General features: G+C 35.9%; 3 protein-coding genes across 7 annotated transcripts in view; 2 read left to right on the forward strand and 1 right to left on the reverse strand.

Annotated features, from left to right (window-relative positions):
- Window positions 1–1,757: 1,757 nt before the first annotated feature.
- LOC113655370 (4-galactosyl-N-acetylglucosaminide 3-alpha-L-fucosyltransferase 9-like) lies at window positions 1,758–21,416 on the forward strand. Its single transcript, XM_047812876.1, has 4 exons — window positions 1,758–1,828; window positions 3,182–3,270; window positions 3,382–4,508; window positions 20,254–21,416. The coding sequence occupies exon 3, from the start codon at window positions 3,391–3,393 to the stop codon at window positions 4,498–4,500; it is 1,110 nt and encodes a 369-aa protein (XP_047668832.1). The 5' UTR covers window positions 1,758–1,828; window positions 3,182–3,270; window positions 3,382–3,390; the 3' UTR covers window positions 4,501–4,508; window positions 20,254–21,416.
- Window positions 15,988–19,555, forward strand: LOC113655369 (4-galactosyl-N-acetylglucosaminide 3-alpha-L-fucosyltransferase 9-like). 3 transcript variants are annotated; one of them, XM_027165877.2, is made up of 3 exons: window positions 15,988–16,004; window positions 16,624–16,703; window positions 18,265–19,555. In XM_027165877.2, the coding sequence occupies exons 2-3, from the start codon at window positions 16,635–16,637 to the stop codon at window positions 19,381–19,383; spliced, it is 1,188 nt and encodes a 395-aa protein (XP_027021678.1). In that variant the 5' UTR covers window positions 15,988–16,004; window positions 16,624–16,634; the 3' UTR covers window positions 19,384–19,555. The 3 variants fall into 3 exon arrangements, with proteins under 3 accessions (XP_027021678.1, XP_027021679.1, XP_027021677.1); XM_027165878.2 differs by lacking the exon at window positions 15,988–16,004 and adding an exon at window positions 16,107–16,125; XM_027165876.2 differs by lacking the exon at window positions 15,988–16,004 and having other exon boundaries at window positions 16,546–16,703.
- A 3,090-nt stretch (window positions 21,417–24,506) lies between the features above and the next one.
- Window positions 24,507–24,830, reverse strand: part of LOC113655246 — a 55,365-nt gene continuing 55,041 nt past the window's right edge. For all 3 annotated transcript variants that reach the window (XM_047812873.1, XM_047812872.1, XM_027165659.2), the window contains exon 20: window positions 24,507–24,810. In XM_047812873.1, the coding sequence (XP_047668829.1) occupies window positions 24,772–24,810 (39 nt within the window). In that variant the 3' untranslated portion in view covers window positions 24,507–24,771. The remainder of the gene's footprint in view (window positions 24,811–24,830) is intronic.

Raw genomic sequence — 24,830 nt, forward strand, 5'->3', positions numbered from 1 at the left:
TAAACAAAAACAAGAAACAATCAACAGATAGGCAGGCAAAAACAGGGCTGAACACTGAGCGGAAAACAGGGAACAGGAACAGAGACACAAACAGACAACATACTACACCAACAACGAAGAACACCAGGGAAGTGAACAACAGAGTAGATATAGTGAACAAGAACCAATAACAAAGCAGAGACAATCAGAGACAAAGATAACACACCTGGAGGAAAGATTGAGTACAATTAGTGTCCATGGTAACCAAGAAGTGGGCAGAGCAAACAATTATCAACAGGGCAAGGCAGCAGACAGAAACAAAGGAAAACACAGAGAGACTCATTACAATTATGGCTTTTTGGACTATGGAGCATTCATTGTGTCATCAACAATGAAAGCTTCATTTTGTTCTCCGGGGACATGGTTAAGACCGAGCCAAGTTTTAATCCATCTTTAAAGCATCTAAATCAGCATGAATGTCAGGATTGATTTTCATGTCACGAGTAAATTATGGTGGAGAACATTATCCGTGGTTGTCAGTCGCAATAGTACTAGACTGTAAAATTACACAGCCATGAGCTAGGGCAATGTAAACACAACACAACAGCAGAACATGCTCATTTTCTTCCTTCCATGTTTTTATTGCCCTGTCCTGTCTTGGCAATAGCATGAATACATTTTCCCAATTCAGTTTTGAGAAAAAGAAGCATCTACTCCCTAGTAGAGTCTCATCTATATATATCTGAGTCCATTCCAAGATCCAGTCTTTAAAAATCTCCATGGGTCTATCCCAGTCTTTATAACACCAGGATTATATTTATCTAGCTCAAGAGCATGAGTCCATTCTCTCATCCCAGTTTTGGTAAAAAAATAAAAAATCTCAGAGTCCATTGTCTAGGTGCAATCCTTGTCAATACCATGTGTTTATTCCTTGTCCAGTGTTGGCAATACCATTAGTCCATTTTCCCACATCAGTCTTGACAATACTATTAGTCAATGTCTACAACGCAGTCTTGACAATACCATGAATCTCTTTCCCCGGTGCAGTTATGACAACAACAACGAAAAAAAAACAGCCCTGTTGTGAAAAGACCCAGAATTAATTATTCCTGTATGCAGGGCAGTTTGTCTCTGTAATATTGCAACTGCTAGCATTGGTGATCTTTGACCACAGACTGAAAAGACGCTATTGTTGCACATCAGTACATTCTAGTAACATTTTGTAGTACTCTCTTATGATCTCTACAACTTATTTTGAAACTAGATTCTAGATAATTTTTTCATTACATTAAAATTATTTGTAAAGAACTGCAAACTTTTGTCACTTTCTTGTAGGTCTATTTAAAGACATTCTTGACCAAACCTTTTTTTTGTACCTTGACAAACTGGATTTTGCATTAACGAACTCAAAGCACTCTCTATTTACTTGTGGAGGCAGGGTTTAAGGGTGTGTCAGTTAATCTCATGGTCAAACCTTATTTATATTATTACAACATTAATTACTTACAGATGTTTAGTTGAAACTTCTTTTGGTTAAGATGTTCGTTTGTTGATTCAAATGCATGTTTGCGGTCACCATCACTTGTCACCACAGTTTACCTTACCTTACCTTTAGAGGATAGGCGGGGACCAAATTTATGTTTTATTTGCAATTTAATGGGCCCTAGAGGCTGCAATAGGTGTAGCTACTGAAATCAAATAGGGTGGGGTGGTGAGTTGTTTGTCTTTCTAGCAGATGATTATTACATGATGTACTCAGTCATTAACAGACAGTTCTAGACTGCTGAAGAGTTGCAGAAGGCCAGAAATCAGAAACCTCCTGAACTTCATAGAGCTACCATCGACTACGGTATAGTACTCAAAGACCATATATATTTACAAAACTGGAAATATTTAGATAATATATTTATGTACTTAAAGGATAAGGAATAAGGATTGTCTTGATGTAAGGAATTTTCACAACCCTGATTACACTATTCATGCAATAGTACAGTTTACAGTTTACAGCTACAGCTATATTCACAACTTAAATTCTAAGAAACTGACATTTTCGCTTATTAACACAAGTGTGTTGTTTTACCTGAACAAATTTTCCATAAAAGAGAACAACACTTCAAATTGGTGTCCGAATAATTTCAAGGTGTAAGATTCTAAGAAAATATTTTAAATCACCCCCCCCCCAAAAGCCAACGTTTTAGCTAAACACTGTTTATTTGTTTCTAATGAGTATAAACTGTGAATTATTAGATCATTTCTAAATAAACTGAGTCAGTTGAGTTGTTTCGTGTTGTGTTGTTGAATCAAGTAGAAATCATTTTTTTTAATTGTAAAATCGGATTAATTATTAAAATTAATTAATTAATACCTTTTATTTGACACCTCTTATTTGATGTTACAAGTTATCTGAGCTGATAGATTTCGAGGTTTACTGTTAGCTACAGTATCTGGTTTATGTAGTAGATCATTGTGTACATTTCTACAGCACAAAGCTGCGTGATGCAACACGTTTAAGTCACACTTTACCTTTACCCGCAGGAATCCATTTCTTTGTGAAACTGTAACATTAGTTAATCTGTGTTAAATACTGTGTAAATAAATAAAGTACAGTTATTGTACAGCTTGACATGAAATCTATTTGTAATAATACAACTAAGTACTATGAAGTATTTCCTGAGCCATGTGTTAAAAGACATTTAAAAAAAAAATTTTTTTTTGAAAATGAATAAAAAAAAAATTAAAACTAAATGAAGTAGATTGGAGAGAAAATTTACAATTTGCATTGCTTTTGTCATTCTGATTTATTATCTTGTGATTTGTGTGAATATATAATAATAGAGGTTTTTTTTTACTTTTTCATATTTTTGTGCTTCAATTTGCCTTTTTGGATGAGTTTTCGATTTCTTCTTTTATTTTTTTCTTTCTATTATATAGAGGTGATAAAACAATAACAAGAGACCTGAAAGCAAATGGCCAGTCGATTTTCCTTTTGTCAACTCCTAAATATGCTAAAAAAAGTCCTACACACATAAAGTTCAACTCTTCTCAACATTGTGACATTTTCTCAACATGCCCACTTCTATTCATTGACACACACAATGCCATAATTGGATAACCTACAAATCTTTTTCAGAAAGTTCATCTAGATCAAAAGTGCATCTATTTTAGTGAGATATTAAGTCTGGAATGTCTTTTCATTTCAAAGACCTAGAAAAGTATTGGAACCATCCATCCATCAGACCACTGGTGCACCATTATCTCTTCCCTTGAAACTTGGTACACTTCGACAACCAGGTTTGTATCCTTTTCTTTTTGTAGTTCCTCAATTCTGACTCTTGAAAGATCCTATGCCCAAGAAATTAGAAAGTACCCATGTTCTTTTATTCTGTCTGTATTTCTTTTCAGTGGTCTGGGATGATGTTATCTACATCAAAAGAACAACAGATTTGCCTGATAGTCACTTGGTGGCTTGCGGGACTCTTCTCTTGCTTGGTGTTTATTCAGTATTCCTCACGTACATGTGCACTGGAACCCATTCCTTATTATCGATCTTACAATAATGTAAACACCCTTAATCCCGTTACCACTCCAGGTCAACAGGAGGAAAAACCCATCCTGCTGCTGTGGATGTGGCCTATGGACAAGCGGTGGGACTTTAAAGACTGTAAAGCCATGTACAACATTGACGGCTGCCATTTGACCGATGATAGAAACCTTTATAACCAATCAGACGCAGTCCTCGTTTTCCACAAAGGTATCAAATGGGACCTGTCCAACCTTCCGCCGTCTCCTCGGCCTCCGTTTCAAAAATGGATCTGGCTTCACGTCGAATCGCCGACCAACACGGCGAGGATTCCCGGTTTGGAGAAGCTTTTCAACCTCACATTGAGCTACAGACAGGATGCTGACATTTCTGTGAGGTATGACCTCACGGTCAACAAGAAGCCAAACAATGACTTTGTGATCCCAAAGAAGGACAAGCTTCTGTGTTGGTTCGTGTCCAACATGGCCACCATTACTGGAGTAGGGACCAGGCTGAAGTACTACAACGAGTTAAAGAACCACATCAATGTGACTATTTTTGGAGGAATGGTTGGCAAACGCTTGAAAGATGAAGACTACTACTCCATGATGGCTAGCTGTAAGTTCTACCTCTCTTTTGAGAACTCCATCCACATAGACTACATCACGGAGAAAATAAATGGTCCTCTTTCAGCTGGGACAGTTCCAGTCGTCTTGGGGCCACCGAGAGAAAATTACGAGCAGTTTACTCCGAGTAATGCCTTCATTCACATCAACGACTTCCCTGATGCTGCATCACTGGCTAAATATCTGCTTCAGCTGGACAAAGACGATGAAGCGTACAAGCGCTATTTTGACTGGAGAAAACACGTAACAGCGACACCGCATCTAATCTTTCCTTATCAAGAGTTCATCATATACATCTGTCATGCCTGTGAATATATTGGAAGGTACAAAGACTATAGAGCTGCAAAAGACCTCTACAAGTGGTGGTTTTCATAAAGAGGAACTTGTAAACTTTTTATCACTCTAAATCTTAGGGACTGGGCTTAGGTTTCTTTATAAACTGGTTTATTCCCGATAACATGCACATAATAATTCCTGATAACGTATATCCTCATGATAGCAAGCGAGTGACTATTCATTACAGTGCATTACAATAGAAATAAAACATAAATGTCAGTACTGTGTGCATTAAGTGAAAAGAATGCACACATAAATGTCATTACTGTGTGCATTAAGTGAAAAGAATATTACATTACTCTTCATTATAGACTATTTATTTTTTAGCTTTTAAAACACAGTTTAAAATAATTAAACTAAGCTATTCATTAATACATATGATGGTGAGTAAAAAAATTAAATAAATAAAAATTCATTTCTATTGCACATTTATGATTTTTTTTTTCATATTACGGAATTATTATAAAAATTATTATATAAACAACCTACACATAACAAGGCTTTTTACATTTTACATTTTACATTTTTTATTTCCAAAATAATTTTTAGACTTTTTTTTTTACTTAATGCACTTCATGACATTTTTATTTATTCGTATTTTCTAAATGTAAAAAAAGAATCATCATTCATAGATATTACAATGACTTAATAATTATGCATTATTTTAAACATGAAGATGCTGATGATTTCCATTTGTAGCACAGCTCAAATGATCACATCTCTCATAAGACAAAGTCGGTCTACACCGAGGTGGTGGAATATAACTTAAAATAACTCAGAAGGGCGGACTTACTGACTGGCCTCTCTCTGAATTTTTTTTAATTATATGTTATTTTTTTCATTGATTGAAAAAACAAAGAAAGAAAAAATGGTTCGAAGAGAGTTATAGACTCCTGGTATCCTTTGAGTGTGCTGACGAACCAGCATTGATGTATTTGCTAACAGTTACGTTAAAACACTTTTATATGCCACTCTGGAGTGCATTTGGACCTAGGAAAAGCTGTAGTAACAAACAGTGGGAAATCTTTTCACTCATAACCCTATAACTACGTTACAATACTTCTGAAAATCCATGGAGCAATACTCGAGAACCTGCAGGACATCTGATTGTGCGAGAGAACCATTAAAAGGAAATATAACAATGCCTACAGTAGAATGAAGGCTTGGAATGTATTTTGAAGTAGTGTTTTTTGTCCAGTCATCTGTATAATAATGTTTATTATCTGACTTGTTGGGGTTTGAACTTTCCTGTTCTTCTTGTTTATTTTTTCTGGTAAATACTGAACATGATTGACAACTTAAAATGTTTTTTTGTGTTTGTACGTAAAGGATTAAGTATAAAAGTCTTGTTTGTTCAAGTCAGTTTAAACAATGGAAATTTTGTCTCAAAGCAGATTTACAAGAATAAAAATATTCAGAATAAAAAGCTGAACGTTGAAATGTATACTTATCGCTAATGAGCTAGACAGAGGCAACATCTACTCTTGTCTATCTTCTGGCAGGAGAAGTGAATCAAAAGTAAGGTCATAGTACTGCAGGATACTCATAGATATTCATGATACTCAGAGAAGCGATGGTTTTCCTGCTTTTTTACACAAAGCAGGAAAACCAATTGTTCGAATTGAATAAAAAAACATAGAAACAACATTATAAACAAATAATGTTTTTAAAATCTTACCTCAGGTCCTGTTCTTGTCTCAGTTTCATGTTTTTTTTTCTGTTTAAAACAACACAAGAGATCACAAGATCACTGACAGACAAACAAACCATAGTGAAAAACTTGGAATTTATTAGAGTCTTTATTTATTAACAGAATTAAATTTACCAGACTTTGAATCTCAGCCCTGAGTCATATAAATTGGATATTATCATGGAGCATAAAATAATGTTTTCTTAGGATTCCTGTGATTTGGGAATAGATTTTTAAAAAAATCATGACTGTGCTAGGGTCATATTTCATGCTTTTTAATATGAGCTAATGAAATTACTATGGAAAAAAATACTATAAAAGCAATAAACAATTGCAGAACGTACAGTACATGAATTGTAGACTTGCAATGTGAGCCAAGCAAGGAAATACAGTGTTTCAAGTGGCAAAACAATCACCCAGAGATCTTCTAAAGGTAGAGCTCTTTGCCCTAGAAGCCACAAATTTGATCTTTTAGTGTTAATCAAGTCAAAACAACTTTGTTATTTGTTATCTGCAAACTATATACAGTATATAACTTAGCGATTAGCATAAACAACTGTCATAAACGCATTCTGTCAGACAAAAGCTGATAAGTCGAAGGCATTTCAGAGGATTTAGAGGATTTTTAGTTTCTTAAAGAAATAGTGTATTAGTGTCTGTATCAAAAAACTCAACGTTCATTAAACCTTATTGATTAAAAAAGGTTTTAAATTAGATTTGGAACACATTTAGACAACATCTGTGTCACAGCACAGGCTTCATCAAAACAAGAAATAATGTCTCTGATCAGCATAAAACAGTACTTCAGTAGCCTACTTTAAGACAGTAAAACAGTACCATAACGGTACTTTAAAACAGTAGCCTACAGTATTTTCCGCACCATAAGGCGCACCGGATTATAAGGCACAGTCTCAATTACGGGGTCTATTTCTGTACTTAACCCATACATAAGGCGCACCGTATCATAAGGCACATGCTAAAACATACGGTCTACAAAAAAAGGTAACAGAAGCAAAAGTGTTTATTTAACAATACACACACACACACACACACACACACACACACACACACACACACACACACACACATTATTTTTCAATCAATCTTCTCCCACAAATCCATCAACGTCCTTATCTACTGTATCTTCTTAACTTGGCGCAGTTCATTTTCTTATCCACTTCCTCCACTTCCTAACAATAGATTCATTGATGTTGAATTCTTTCGCAGCTGCTCTATTCCCATTTACAACCACGTAACTGATAGCCTGTAGTTTGAATTGTGCCTCATAAGCATCTGAATTTTATTGAAGGAAGGCAAAACCAACTTAAGGTGCATTTGCCGCCACCTACTGGACTGAAGTGTGGAGCACATGATGGTTAGGAAGAAACATACCTACCGGAGGCGTGGCAGAGGTAAGCGTACGTACTGTACGTATTACGTAATGGTTTATCGCTGCCAGCGTACGTAGTGTATGTATTACGTCCCTGTGGCAGCGGGAAATGGTCCGACAGTCAATCAAGCAGAGCGCTTACCAAAGTCGCACAACAACATTTTTACAGATTTTTGGAACTCGGTGCACAAATAAGGAGAAAATTTAAGGCTCTTAGGTGCGCCTTATAGTGCGGAAAATACTGTAGTTTAAAACAGTAGCTTAAAACAGTCATTTAGAAACAATTTCAGTTTCAGAAAACTGTTTGATCAACAAATGATAGATATAACTACCACATGGCAACAAATGGTATTTTATGTGGGTTTACAGTACATGCCAAACATAAGAACTTAGGCATTTTTAACTCTTACCAGACACCCTGCGTCTTTTCTTAGACTGTTCATGCGAGAAAACATGTTTTGCTGAAGCTGAAGTTTGTGTTTTAGTTCTTTGACTTTAAGCAGCCGCTGATCCATATCCATGCTTCCATACTGATTATGTTTAATGCCTCATAATATTGTACTCTTTAAAAACCGCGAGTGCCTCTTGACATATGACACATTGGCTTTTCTTTGCACTCACAGAATAAATACTCTGTTTCCCATCTTGGTTGGAATTGCCAATATTCACTGTTCATTTTTCTTTTTTAAGACATTGTGCTAGTCACCTGGCCCACCTCAGATAGCATTTACTTTGTTTACAGTTATTCGCTTATTCTCTGAGTTGAGTGAAGCGCGGCAGCGCCACCTGCGCCTCAATGTTGTAATTGTCACAGAGGTATATATAATCAGAGCACGGGCCACGTTAAAATGATGACCAGAATTTGTTGGTGGGCCTAATTAAAAGTCGTGGCGGGCCGTGTTTGGCCCGTGGGCCTTGTAATTGACACTTGTGATATCATTATGTGAAGAAAATCTGTCATTCAGAACACAAACATATTTATTAATACGCTAAATATAATAAAATGTGCACATTAGAGAGAATAAACAAGTTTCTATAAATTTCTCGACTCACCATGTAAATATTTAGGATGTTTGAACAAACAAGTTGCTGTCAGAACATGGATCAATGGGATCAGAGCCAAATATCCAGAGGAGGGCCAAGCGAGCTTCAGCCAGGGTGGTTGTGGAGGCAAAAACTCAGGTCTGGGAGGAGTTCGGTGAGGCCATGGAGAAGGACTATCGGTCGGCCTCGAAGAAATTCTGGCAAACCGTCTGGCGCCTCAGGAGGGGGAAGCAGTGCCCTGTGCACACTGTTTACAGTGGGAGTGGGAATCTGCTGACTTCGACTGGGGACATCCTCAGAAGGTGGAAAGAGTACTTCGAGGTTCTCCTCAACCCCACCGACATGTCTTCCACTTCAGAAGAAGAGGCCGATGACTCAGTTGTGGACTCGTCGATCCCCCAAGCTGAGGTCACTGAGGTAGTTAAGAAATTGTGTCCCTCTTGGTGACCTGTGGGAGTGCTCAGGGAGTATGGGGTCCAGGGGCCTTTGTCACCGGCCTTGGATTTCTAGGCATAGTCAGGGGCTGGAGGGAGTCCGGTTTGGGGACCAAGGGATTTCATCTCTGCTTTTTTGCAGATGATGTTGTCCTGTTGGCTTCCTCAAATCAGGACCTTCAGCGTGCACTGGGACTGTTTGCAGCCAAGTGTGAAGCGGCTGGGAGAATCAGCACCTCCAAGTCCGAGGCCATGGTTTGGAAATGAATCATCAACACATACAGTCAATGAGAGTTGATGAGAGTCAATGAGAGCCAATAAGTGAGACAAAGTTAATTGTCATTAATACTGATGACTAGCAGCTTTACTATAACCTACATCTTGTGTTAATCTGACTCTCTGTTATTATTACTTTCTGTTATTTTCTGTTTAACTTTTTGACTTAGTAAATTAATTAAATCAGTGTAACATTATCCAGAATGAAACGCAAATCGAACAAATCAAAGAATATACTTTAAGCATGCAAGAGCATTGTAGGGCTGTCACCAGGTGGGGGCAGTGTGTGCACAGAGGGGTTAAAAACAGGTGTTTCTTACAGGTAGAGGAAGTAGACAATTTTTTTACCACGCAGAAACTATAAGAGCAACACACTCTTCATCAACTTTCTTTCTTCAAAGTTTTTAAATATATGTTTGCATTATGTTCAATAAATTAGTCAAGTTAAAATCTACTACAAAGGTCTTTTGGTGTGAGTAAAGCATGAACAAGCATAATATAAAAAAAACTAAAATGACAAATGAGGTAGTTCGGATAAAGCGGTAGAAAATGAATGAATGAATGAATGAATGATAAAAGATGATCATACTTACATCCAATTTTTCTCCATTAAGAGCTGAATCCTTGATTCCGTCCTCGTTGGGGACACAATAGATAAATTACGCCTAACCATATAACTATATACATTATACCCTCAAATAAAAGCATCCATCCTGAAAGTCAGAACCAATCAAACATTAAACCATATAATAATAATGAATAAATATACTATAAAGTCTATATTAAAAATACTATAGACAGAATTAAACAGTAATACACTAAACCAAGTCAGGATTTGGTGTGACAACTCTTAAAATAAAGCATCTATAGTCTCAGGTACAAGCTGAGAAGTTTCAAAAGAGCTGCTTATACAGTACTGAAGTTCTTTGATAATGCGCTGGAGTTTTTTATGGACACAATGACTTGATCACATTATTATTATTTTTTCTTTTCTCTTGAACAAGTTCATTGTATTAAATGAGATAAATGTATGTCTGGATATAATAATAATAATAATAATAATAATAATAATAATAATAATAATAATAATAATAATAATAATAATGTGTGCTATATAATATAGAAATATAAAACTGAACCAGGAGAATCATGTTATTTGCATATTTGTAGTAATGTAGATACTACATTACTAACTAACTAATGCCATAGACAGCCTAAATTTACTTATTATTATTATTATTATTATTATTATTATTATTATTATTATTATTATTATTATTAATAGTAGTAGTAGTAGTAGTAGTAGTAGTAGTAGTATTGTTATGCATGACTCATTTTTAATAAATAATTATTTATAACATAATAGATTGCTAGTCATTACTGCTACTATTATTATAATTAATAATATACGTTTCTAAATGTGAAAGATAATATAAAATCAATAAAAACAAATTAAAATTATGGCTAATATTGCATAATAACACTTAACAATTTCTAACAACAACAACAATAATAATAAGAATAATAAATATGAAATAAATATCAATTCTAATAACATAATATAGTATTACGTAATCATATATTCATAATTTATAATATAATTGATAAGAATTAATAACAGCTGAATAATTCTGGATGTGATGTAGCAAAAGACAAGGATTACATTTGATGTTTGTGTGATCAGAGGAGTTTGTGTGTGTGTGTGTGTGTGTGTGTGTGTGTGTGTGTGTGTGTGTGTGTGTGTGTGTGTGTGTGTGTGTGTGTGTGCACTATGAAAGACAGGGGGCAGTGTGTATCCACTGTGAAACATTTCCTCCTTCTATTTCATGACAGGTTTTTTCTGCATGTAAAACACACTGAGTCACGTGTCTGTTGCATGTTCTTCAGCCGCTGAAGGCTCACGGAAGGAACTGACGGAAATAATTCTATCAATGACTGCGTTGAACATTCAGCAGCAATATGCAGAGACAGGAATACAATTTGCATTTGGAGAAAAAATGGAGACAAATACAAACACATTTAAATATATCTAATATTAATCTTGAATTTTTGTTTTATATTAATCTTTTTATTAACTTTTTGTTTTATGTTCCTGTTCTGTGAAGCTGCTTTGAGACAATGTCCATTGTTAAAAGCACTATACAAATAAATTTGAATTTGAACTTGAATGTACTGTAGAGACAGGTCTTCCTGATCCGCTGAGAATGACACTGAAAATGTCAAGCTGGCAGAAATCATATGCAAAACTATAATGTTTATTTCCCCAGGCGAAGAAAGGACTGGTAAACTTAGTCTTAAGTCCAGTTTCTGTAATAAAGGCTGATTTTATTGCAAGGATACGTGCAATAAATTGAGTCATGAGTATTTGTATAGGCAAACAAATCCTTTTTTTATACAAATGTATGCATAGTGACAGAGCCAGGTTACAGCAGAAGCAAAAAAGGAGAACATCTTAAATTATTAGAAAAACAAACAGGAAAGAACTGTGTAAGTGATGTATAACTCTGTAATCACATATTCACAAGTTTTATATCTTGAAAGCAGTAAGACAATAAACACAGCTATATTGTTGCAGAGATGAGAACCATGTGACTATGACGGAAATGACAGAGAAGACCTTAAAAATTAAAGATCTGATGTTTATCTTTATAATAAAAAACCTGCTTGTTAACATGTTTTTTCATACATTTTGTGATGCAATACAAACAATGGACAATGAGTTCTTTTAAAAAAAGGTCTCAACAATCCTCCCTGAGTAATTACTTCTCTGACCAAACCCAGAGAATGTCACCTGTACGACTGTATTTAAAGAGACATGCTCTATTTTCTACATAGTGTGTCTTCACAACCATCTGTTTCATAATGTCTGAAACGTAACACTGTCATATGTAAGAATATGTAAGAATACACAAACATCTACATATATGGAAATAGAAATGCACAATAGTTTTAAGATGGGTTAATAGAGGGACCCTTTGTACCTGTTTTCCTCTTTTACCTAAATAAAAAAATTTCAAATTAAATTAAATTATTATTCCATGCTCCATGACAGGATCAACCATGACAGGATTGACCATTGTATAAATAGCCAAAGCTTATGGAAAATGGAAGGATATTGATTTTGGCTTTTTGGACTATGGAGCATTCATTGTGTCATCACCAATGAAAGCTTTATTTTGTTCTCCGGGGACATGGTTAAGACCGAGCCAAGTTTTAAAGCATCTAATTCAGCATGAATGTCAGGATTGATTTTTATGTCACGAGTAAACCATGGTGGAGAACATTATCTGTGGTTGTCAGTCGCAATAGTACTAGACTGTAAAATTACACAGCCATGAGCTAGGGCAATGTAAACACAACACAACAGCAGAACATGCTCATTTTGCTTCCTTCGAATTTTCGGAATTCTCAATGAATTATTTCCTCACTCAAAACTCGAAGTGGGCTTTTAAACATGTTATTGAAAGTTGCGTTGTTATACAATATTTTAGTGAAATTTAAATGAACAGACATAACTTGGGTCTCTCACTTCCTTTACATAGCTTTACATAGACAATGTCTGAAATATACATTGACTGTGGTCTCCAGAGGTACTATGAGGTCTCCAACTAGACTATGAGGATGCTATCGAAGTGTTCTTGCTTTGTTTAGCCATGTCACATGCTGCCAAAACCACCAATCACTCCTGGCAGCTAATTTGGTGAACCATCTTTTTAAGTACGGCAACCCAATGGGGAGAGAAAGACGAGCGGAGATTAACAGCTGATAACAGCTGTTGAATAACATATTCACAAGAATGGAATTCCACAAATTTTAATTCAACAAAAAAAATGCTCATGGTTATAACATTACAAATTTACAGTGGAAGGAACATGTTGGTATACCCAGATTCCTGTCTGGAAATACAAATCTATCCATATTTTTGATTACTTTGCTTACCACCCAAGAGACAACTGACTGTTCTAGTCAAGTCGAAACTTCCATTTCACCAGGACAGGTTTGACAGAACAAGTCTAACCACAAGTCTACCCCCAGTCTCAACTATAGACATTTAACACTATAGTTACAAAACAAAACTGAGTCTATAGACCAGTCTCTATAATACCAGGAATATATTTCTCCAGTTCAATGCTATGATTTCAATCCTTATTCCAGGGTGTCGCTTGTCCAGTCTTGTCCATACCATGGTTTTATTGCCCTTGGCAATAGCATGAATACAGTTTCCCAATTTTGAGAAAAAGAAGCATCTACCCCCTAGTAGAGTCTCATCTATACATATCTGAGTCCATTCCAAGATCCAGTCTTTAAAAAACTCCATGGGTATATCCCAGTCTTTATAACACCAGTAATATATTTATCTAGCTCAAGAGCATGACTCCATTCTCTCATCCCTCTCTTATGATCTCTACAACTTATTTTGAAACTAGATTCTAGATACCTTTTTTTATTACATTAAAATTATTTGTAAAGACATTTGTAATGACATTCTTGGCCAAACCTTTTTTTTTTTTTTTTTTTTTTTTTATTTGCAGAAAATGTGCCCAAACTTGACAAACTGGATTTTGCATTAACAAACTCAAAGCACTCTCTATTTACTTGTGGAGGCAGGGTTTAAGGGTGTGTCACTTAATCTCCTGGTCAAACTTTTATTTACTGTATATTATTACAAGATTAATTACTTCAGCTCATCTTACAGATGTTTACTTGAATCTTCTTTTGGTTAAGATGTTCGGTTGTTGATTCAAATGTATGTTTACGGTCACTGTCATACTGGAGGCTGAAATTCCTTTTCATCTCCAGCTTAAGAGCAGAAACCTGATTTTTTGCATTAGACCCACCACACAGCCCAGACAGAAAGAACAGGGGAGATTGTTTTCACATGCAGAAAGATAGATAAAGTTAGATATTCCTTTCTTACTGCTGTAGAAACTCATGTCATTTCATACATTTTACATTCATACATGGTTGATGTCACTGCGTGTTGGTCCTTTTTCTCTTTTGGTCATAATGGCCATTTTGGTGGATTAAAGTTTATGTTATTATTTTACTGACATTCAAACTCTTAGCAATAGACCACTGGAAATGTGAATTGACATGAATAGGGATCCCTGCTAGGGTGTGTGCTCCCAAATGCTGGTGTTATAAATGTACCATGGAGTAAACTTGCTTAGTGTGACTGCTGGAACTAATTTGAATAGAAAATTCAGGTCAGTACCGAGAATGCAGCCAGATCATACTAATAGAATAATAATAATAATAATAATAATAATAATAATAATACAGAATAATACTTCAAATATATAAATCTGGCTGCATTCTCGGTACTGACCTGAATTTTCTATTGAAAATTCATTTGGTGCAATGGACGAAGAAGGTCTGGGCTAATGAATTATGTTGTGGATGGACAGGTGGGTGTGTGTCACTTCCCTGGGGTAAGGGGATGGGAAGAAGACCAGCTGGTGGAGGCAGTGTGATGCTCTGGGCAATGTTCTGTTAGGAAACTTTTGTTCCTGCATTCATGTGGATGTAATTTTGACATGTACCCCCTGGCTAAACATTGCTGCAGTCCAGTTTCACCCATTAATGGTAACGGTATTCTCTTCTTTCTGCAAGATAACGCTCCTTGCCTCACTACAAACATTGTTCAGCAATGGTTTGAGGGACATAACTGAGAAAAGTGTTCAAGGTGTCGACTTAACCTTCAGATTCCCCAGATCTCACTCGGATCGAGCGTCTGGACGATGTGTAGGATAAACAAGTCCAATCCACGGAGGCCCTGCCTCGACCTCACAATTTGCAGACTTAACGGATCTTGGTGCTAAATACCAGTATTCATCTTCAGAGGTCTGGTGAAGTCCACAAGGGTTTTAACGTTCTGGCTGGTTTTTGTCATGCTGTAACAGGTTTAGTCTTCTATCAGATGAAATCAAAATACCACATCCTACTGTACAACTTCCTGTTGTAAAATTACTCACAGAACAATGCGGCCTCATAGTGTCAAGAGAAATCGAAGCAAATTACTGTCAGTGTTTCATTATACTTCTTTAAAAATAAAATAAAAAAGGCATTAGCACAACTGCAATATCATAAATACTAAGTAGTGTTGAGCTTATAATAATGCTATGCCTCAATTAATGTTAGAGCTTTGTCATTTATTTGAATGTATAAAATAAACTAAGTGCTCAGGCTGGGCAAAGAATTTGACAGATTCTCTGACATTATTTTATCACATTTTTCACGTTTTGTACATAATACAATTGTTTTTAGTTAAAGAGATTTTTCAACCTAATGTGAAGAAAATGAATAATATCCAAACAACTTGAGTCAGTTTTGGTGTTTTGTGTAAAAAAAAGTTTTTGAAAGGTATAAAAATACTTGAATAAAACCACAAGGTGGTAATTTTTTTTTTTATGTAAGAAAGACTGTGGGTTATTTTAAAATTAATTTTATCTGTAAACTTGGACCTTTTTAAATTTTACATGCAAAATTTGTAGTGTGAGAGTGAGTGTGTGTGTGTGTGTGTGTGTGTGTGTGTGTGTGTGTGTGTGTGTGTGTGTGTGTGTGTGTGTGTGTGTGTGTGTCTGAGGTGGCAGGGTGAAGAAGGAGTAATATGATATGGGTTGACAGACTGAAGGGGCGGAGTTTCTGGTATCACCCTTCCTACTTCCTCTTTTTTTACTCTACCTCGTTCTTCAGTGAACACATTCAGGTAAGCTACCTTTAAATGATTAAAAATTAAAAACGAAAAAACAAACCCCACAATTTTTTTTAGAAAAATCCAGATTTGACCCAAAATCTTTTGACACCTTCTCAGTGCTGCGTTCAACCAGGTACCATTAATGTTTTGAATGCAAGTGTCTGTATGTTTTGAATGCTTCACCTATTGTGTCTGTACTTTGATGTGTTTCCTGGTTAAAAGGAGAACAGAACAGATTCAGAGAACCAGCATGTGTGGGCACGGTTGTACAATGTCTGAGGGAAAAAAAAATAGTGTAGACAGATCAGGAAGTTACTGCCGTTGAAGAAGTATGACACTACGATGCTTCCTGAATCTGTCATACATGAGTCATATGAGTCATAGATGCGTTTACATGGAACCCAAAATAACTGACAAAGCTGACAGGGTCAGTAATATTGATTAGTAGTGATACCGATGCTTGTCTTTCATGTCTTTAGAGGATAGGCTGAGTCAAGCTGGTGTGTATTTGCAGTTAAATGGGCTCAAGAGCCTGCAATAGGTGTAGCGATTGACATCAGATATGGTGGGATGGTGAGTTGTTTGTCTTTCTAGCAGATGATTGTTATCTGTTGTACTCAATCATTAACAGACAGTTCTAGAATGCTGAAGAGTTGGAGATTGCCAGATGTCAGAAAGCTCCTGAACTTCATAGAGCTACCTTCGACTAAGGTATAGTAATCAAAAACCAGATACATTTACATAACTGGAAATATTTAGATAACATATTTATCTATGTAAAGGATATAGAATAAAGATTGGAATATGGAATAAAGATTGTAAGGAATTTTCACAACCCTGATTAAACTATTCGTATTGAACCGTTTACGGCTACAGCTATATTCACAACTTAAAATGTGTCGCTACAGTATAACAATCGCCTGTTATAGTTGTACAGTATGTTCAAACCTGTATTTTTTTTCTTTCTGTTGTAATAAGAGAATAAAGTCAGCGCTTTGATGCCCAAACAAACCCGAGGTGTCCTTTTCTAAGTATCGGGCATGTCATTGTTGTCTGCATTTATCTATTTATAGCTACAATGAACACGCAGTAGTTGTAGTTTGTATCAGCTACACACATCGTTCCTTCGCCAGCTTGAATTTTATAAAATTTTTCGTTGAAAGAGAAATAACACAGATAATCGCAAAATGCCCGATTCTAAGAAACTGACATTTTCGCTTGTTAACACAAGTGTGTTGTTTTACCTGAACAAATTTCCCATTGAAGAGAAAAACACTTCAAATTGGTGTCCGAATAATTTCAAGGTTTAAGATTCTAAGAAAATATTTTAAATCACTTTTTCCCCACAAAAGCCAACGTTTTAGCTAAACACTGTTTATTTGTTTCTAATGAGTATAAACTTTGAATTATTAGATCATTTCTAAATAAACTGAGTCGGTTGTGTTGTTTTGTTGAATCATGTGGAAATCAAATTTTTTTTATTGTAAAATCAGATAAATTAAAAAAGTTTATTTGACACCTCTTTTATTTGATGTTACAAGTTATCTGAGCTGATAGATTTTGAGGTTTACTGTTAGCTATCTGGTTTATGTAGTAAATTATTGTGTACAGCACAAAGCTGCATGATGCAACACATTTAAGTCACACTTTACCCTAAATTTAAATTAATTTGAAGAGAAAATTTACAATATGCATCTCTTTTGTCATTCTGATTTATTATCTTGTGATTTGTGTGAATATATAATAGGGTTTTTTCTTAACTTTTTCTTATTTTTGTGCTTCAATTTGCCTTTTTGGATGAGTTTTCATTTTCTTCTTTTATTTTTTTTCTATTATAAAAAGATGATAATAAAACAATAACAAGAGACCTGAAAGCAAATGGCCAGTCGATTTTCCTGTTGTCAACTCCTAAATATGCTAAAAAAAACAGTCCTACACCCATAAAGTTCAACTCTTTTCAACATTGTGACATTTTCTCAACACGCCCACTTTCATTCACTGTTACTTACGTTGCCAGCTCTCACGGACATGACATTTTATAACATATCTGGTTGAGCGCTATCACAATGGCATAATTGGATAACTTAAGAATCTTTTTAAGAAGGTTCATCTAGATCAAAAGTGCATTTATTTTTAGTTATTTTAGGTACGCTTCTACAACCAGGTTTGTGGCTGGTCTTCTGGTACCTTAATTCTGACTCTTGAACGATCCTATGCCCAAGAAATTAGAAAGTAACCATGTTCTTTTTTTTCTGTCTGTTTATCTTTCCAGTGGTCTGGGATGATGATATCTACATCAAAAATACAACAGATTTGCCTGGTAGTCACTTGTTGGCTTGCGGGACTCTTCTCTTGCTTGGTGTTTTTTCAGTATTCCTCACCCTCATGTGCACCGGAACCCATTCCTTATCATCGATCTTACAATAATGTAAACACCCTTAATCCCGTTACCACTCCAGGTCAACAGGAGGAAAAACCCATCCTGCTGCTGTGGATTTGGCCTGAGAACTACAGGTGGGACTTCAGAGACTGTAAAGCCATATACAACATTGACGGCTGCCATTTGACCGATGACAGAAAACTTTACGACCAAGCAGACGCAGTCCTCATTTTCCACAAAGCTATCAAATGGGACCTGTCCAACCTTCCGCCGTCTCCTCGGCCTCCGTTTCAAAAATGGATCTGGCTTCATGTCGAATCGCCGACCAACACGCCAAGGATCCCTGGTTTGGAGAAGCTTTTCAACCTCACGCTGAGCTACAGACGGGATGCCGACATTTCCGTGAGGTATAAACTCACGGTCAGCAAGAAGCCAAACAAAGACTTTGTGATCCCAAAGAAGGACAAGCTCCTGTGTTGGTTTGTGTCCAACATGGCCACCAGTACTGGAGTAGGGACCAGGATGAATTACTACAACGAGTTAAAGAAGCACATCACTGTGACTGTTTTTGGACGAATGGCTGGCACACGCTTGAAAGATGAAGACTACTACTCCACGATGGCTAGCTGTAAGTTCTACCTCGCTTTTGAGAACTCTGTCCATAAGGACTACATCACGGAGAAAGTAAACGGTCCTCTTACAGCTGGGACAGTTCCAGTCGTCTTGGGGCCACCGAGAGAAAATTATGAACAGTTTACTCCGAGTAATGCCTTCATTCACATCAATGACTTCCCTGATGCTGAATCACTGGCTAAATATCTGCTTCAGCTGGATAAAGACGATGAAGCGTACAAGCGCTATTTTGACTGGAGAAAACACGTATCAGCGACACCGCATCTAACCATTTGGAATCAAGAGTTCATCATATACATCTGTCATGCCTGTGAATATATTGGAAGGCACAAAGAGTATAGAGCTGCACAAGACATCTACAAGTGGTGGTTTTCATAAAGAGGAACTTTTTATCACTCTAAATTTTAGGGACTGGGCTTAGGTTTCTTTATAAACTGGTTTATTCCCGATAACATGCTCAAAATAATTCCTGATAACGTATATCCTCATGATAGCAAGCGAGTGACTATTCATAACATTGCATTACAATAGAAATAAAACATAAATGTCATTACTGTGTGCATTAAGTGAAAAGAATATTCCATTATTCTTCATTATAGACTATTTATTTTTTAGCTTTTAAAACACAGTTTAAACTAATGCTATTCATTAATACATATGATGGTGAGTAAAAAAAAAATAATTTCTATTGCACATTTATGATATTTCTGTTCCATATTACAGAATTATTATAAAAATTCATAAAAACAACCTGCACATAACAAGGCCTTTTACATTTTACATTTTTTATTTCCAAAATAATTTAGACATTTTTTACTCAATGCACTTTGACATTTTTATTTATTCATATTTTCTAAATGTAAAAAAAAAGAAGAATTATTCATAGATATTACATTATTCATAGATATTACAATGACTTAATAATTATGCATTATTTCAAACATGAAGATGCTGATGATTTCCATTTGTAGCACAGCTCAAATGATCACATCTCTCATAAGACAATGTCGGTCTACACCGAGGTGGTGGAATATAACTTAAAATAACTCAGAAGAGCGGACTGACTGACTGGCCTGTCTCTGAAATTTTTTTAATTATATGTTATTTCTTCCTGATTGTTTGAAAAAAAACAAAGAAAGAAAAAATGGTTCGAAGAGAGTTTTAGACTTCTGGTATCCTTTGAGTGTGCTGACGAACCAGCATTGATGTATTCGCTAACAGTGATGTCAAAGCACTTTTATATGTCACTCTGGACGAGTGCATTTGCCAATCGGTGTAAAGCTATATAAAAATTCAGATCTTTATCAGCAGAAAAATGCACAGAACATTAAGTGATTTGATTTGGATATGGTTTATTTGATTTGTCGGCTCAAGTGGCTAACCCAAGATAAAATCTGTAGTAACAAGTAGTGGGAAATTTTTTTCACTCATAACCCTATATCTACGACACGATACTCCTGAAAATCCCCGCCTCTCTGATTGTGCGAGAGAACCAACGAAAACAAGTAGAATGAAGATTTGGAATTTATTTTGCAGTAATGTTTATTTGTCCTATCTGTCATGGAACTTTCCTGTTCTTTTTGGGTTTTTTCTGAAAGTGATTGACAACTAAAATGTTTTGTTGTTTTTGTACGGAAACAGGTTTAAGTATAAAGGTCATGTTTATTCAAGTCAGTTTAAACAATGGAAATGTTGTCTCAAAGCAGACTTACAGGAATTAAAATATTCAGAATAAAAAGCTGAACAGAGACACTGTAACAGTGTTACATACTGTAACATCTACTCTTGTCTATCTTCTGGCAGGAGAAGTGAATCAAAAGTAAGTCACAGTACTTCATGATACAGACGGCAGTAAAAAGAAGAGTATCAGAGAAGTGACTCTTCTGAAGGTTTTAGGTTTTGAGCAGGTACCACAGAAACAACCTTGTGGCCATGTGACCTCATTGCAGCACAACTGCCAGGCCTACAACAAGATGTGTTTGGCCTGTAACTAGCGTACTTGTCATTAAACAGGAGAGTTTTCAGGCATAAAATCCAAACCCAAATGCATGGATAACATATACAGGAAATAACAAAACTACAAAAACATGGAAAACGCTATCGAGACTAAGCAAAGAAAAAAAATAAAACTAAGCAAAAAACAGACGTAAGACAGGATTAAATAGGAAAAGTATTCATTGAAACACAAGGAACAGGTGTGCAGAGGCAGGAACGGATAAAGAATAGTGTGGGGCGTGAACACAAAAACGCACAAAGACACACGGTACAAGACAAAAACAAAGAAAGCCAGAAGGTCCCCCTGGAGTCCAGGCAGGGAATAGACTGAGCTGTCCATGACAGTACTGCAGGATTGTGCCTTGACCTTTATCAAATGTTCAGATATTAAAATCCATAAATCTGATTTATGAGAACAACCGTGTCTTTATTAACAGATTGATACAGGCAATAAAATTTTACCCAACATAAAGCTTTGTGCTATAAACGAATAAAAGAGAATTTTAACAATTTAAACAGCTACGATTGAATGATTTACACTTGTTTGTATATAACAAATGACTTGTGTCGATGTGTCTAAATATAAGTCAAAACAGAATTGAAAATGTAGTAACTTTACCTCTCCTTACTATAGTTTCTTCCAGTCATCAAGGCTCTAATCCATCAGGGTTAAAGGTCAGGGTTTAGGGGACTGAAAAAACCTCCATTAGTAATGAAGCTAAAATTATAAACTAACAATAAACAATAACCGTGTTGTAAGTGTTATATCATAAGATATTGTTTTGAATGCCTTTTTTACACAAAGCAGGAAAACCAATCATTTGAATTGAATAAAAAAAATATAGAAACTACATTATAAACAAAGATCTTACCTCAGGTCCTGTTCTTGTCTCAGTTTCATGTTTTTTTTTTCTGTTTAAAACAACATAAGAGATCACAAGATCGCTGACAGACAAACAATCCCGGCTGAAAAACTTGGAACTTGGAGTCTTTATTTATTAACAGAATTAAATTTACCCGTCTTTAGCACTATTCGGACGGGACTAGTTTTACGTGGGGACGTGGAGTAATGCAATTTTACCTCAGGACGTCTGTAATATTAATTGGCTAATTCGCACTGGACAAGACATCTCAGTAAAACTAGCAGAAGTGGGAGGGGTAACTCACTTACGCACCACAGTAACCTCCTTGTCGTCATGTGTGTATGACGTTGCTTCCTGTTTCAAGCGCCTCCATGCTTGCAAAACGCGCCAAATTCCTTTTAAACAGGAAATGACGGAATTTTACCGTACATATTTACAGCGGGTCTTTTCGGACGGGATTAGTATTACCTGAGGTAATTTTTCCGGACCTTTTTACAGAAGGTAAAAGTCGCCGTAATCTTTACTGACATTGTCCGTAATGATTACCAAGATGGCACATTCGGATGGGACTAAAATCACCGACAAGCTCTGGTAATAATTACTTTACCCCCACGTCCCCACGTAAAACTAGTCCCGTCCGAATAGTGCTTTTGAATCTCAGCCCTTAGTCATATAAAGTGGATATTATCATGTAGCATAAAATAATGTTTTCTTAGGATTCCTGTGATTTGGGAATAGATTTGACTGTGCTAGGGTCATATTTCATGCCATTTAATATGAGCTAATGAAATTACTATGGAATTGAAATGGCAGTGGAATGTTAAACAATAAACAATAGACAATAAACAATTGTAGATTTGCAATGCGAGCCAAGCAAAGAAATACCGTTTTTCAATTGTAAAAACAATCCCCCAGAGATCTTCTAAAGGTAGACCTCCTTGCCCTAGAAGCCAAAAATTTTATCTTTTAGTGTTAAGTCAAAACGACTTTGTTATGTGGTAAGAATATAGCTGCAAGCCATATATATAACTTAGCAATTAGCATAAACAACTGTCATTAACGCATTCTGTCAGACAAAAGCTGATGATTGTAAGGCATTTCAGTTCTGACAACGAGGTGACATCATAGCTGAGCCACTTTGTCTTACCACACAACAAGAAAATGAAAATGAAGTATTTTTTATAACGGCTCTAACTTCCAACAAGGTTCCCTCACACTAATAACCACGAATATAATAGAATGAAATTGAATAACTTCATTAAAGGGAAATTAAGCTTTGCAGCTCTGTACAGTATATTTAAAATTAGTACTGACAGGTAATAACCAGGCAGAATAAAGGAATGAGGAAGGATTTTTTTCATGAGTTACTGTACCAAGCAGAAAGTGTGAAGGTTAACATGTGCTTCTTTTGAGACATTTGAAGCCAAACTGGACCGGTTTTCAAACTCTTGCTTATAACCAGTCTCGAGCTCACATATCCCTACGTTGCCATGACTGATTTGATATATAAGTGATCTTTCCCAACCACAGAGCATGAACTGGATGTGGGGATGTGGCAGCTCAGTGGTTAAGGTGTTGGAGTCATGAGTTTGAACTCCAGGGCCTCAAAGCTGCCACTCCTGTGCCCCGAGCAAGGCCCTTGACCCCCAGCTCAGCTCAGCTGCAAGTTGCTCCAGATAAGGGCGTCTAACAAATTCTGTAAATGTAACCTCAAATCAAGTCTGAGGCATTGTCTGAGTTATTATCCACAGGGGCAACTCTCAGAGAGGGAGGGGCAAAAGGTCTTCCCTGTCAATCACTGCAACACAAGCAAACCAAGGGCATCTTTACTCTGAGTGTGCTACGATGACAAGGTGTGAGAACTGTACTCCTTATTAATGTCCAGTGAAGATCAATTCCAGTGAATCAAATAAACCCTATTAACTTTGATACTGTTGTAACTGGTGAATACTTCAGCACAAACATACTCAAGCCAAAAAGCTTAAGTCTTTTCATTCACCAGAGTAGCAGACCATAGTACATGTAAACAGTGTGATATTTATGTTGTAATACAACATCCTGCATGTATGTTGAGTAAGTCATTATTTCACCAGCTCATCTGAAAAAGTATGAAACATATATTTAAATAACATTCCTCCACATTGTCCTGCACTGCTTCATGGTAATAGTCAGGTGAGATTTTCTCATGTTTCATGTAATAATGATGTTTGTGAAAAATGTTGTATTTCATTAATTATTAGCAATAAACTAAATAAAGCAGGTAATATGTAAGTAATTATTAAATATAGCAGTAAGTCCACATGGTTCAGTATTTATTACAAATATTTATAGTACAGCTTTTATGGAAAATATTTAACTGATACTTAGACAATAGAAATGGACATTGAGATTGTCTTAAGTTGTGTGTGTGCGTGTGCGTGTGTGTGTGTGTGTGTGTGTGTGTGTGTGTGTGTGTGTGTGTGTGTGTGTGTGTGTGTGTGTGTGTGTGTGTCTGTGTGTTTGGTCTGTGACTAGTGTAGTCCAGAGTTATGGCTCCTGTGAATTCTGGGACTGAAGTCCATAAATCCGCTTCATCAGAATGTCAAATGGAAAAAGAAAGTAGAAAAGGGGATAAGTGGAGGACAAACCAGCTAATCTACATGGTAGAAATAAAGCATCTTTATTTACAGTGTTATAATATATTCTAGTTTTAATAGAAAGTTTAAAGAACATCACAACTTTATGGTATAAAAATAAGAAAACAGCCTATTTAAAAAAGAGATAAAATCAAACTTGATCAAATGATCATATATTTATGGACTGTTAAAGACAACATTTTGATTATTATTGAACTTCTGTGGTATAAAATCGAATGTAGATACGATATCTTCTTACAAAGCATGAGAAAAAATATTTCTGGGAGCTCAGGTTATTCAAGATTAGGGTTCATCTCCTCCATCTCCTGAATCTACACAGATAAACCATGCA

Source organism: Tachysurus fulvidraco, chromosome 4, assembly GCF_022655615.1.
Source record: "Tachysurus fulvidraco isolate hzauxx_2018 chromosome 4, HZAU_PFXX_2.0, whole genome shotgun sequence".
Taxonomy (NCBI): domain Eukaryota; kingdom Metazoa; phylum Chordata; class Actinopteri; order Siluriformes; family Bagridae; genus Tachysurus; species Tachysurus fulvidraco.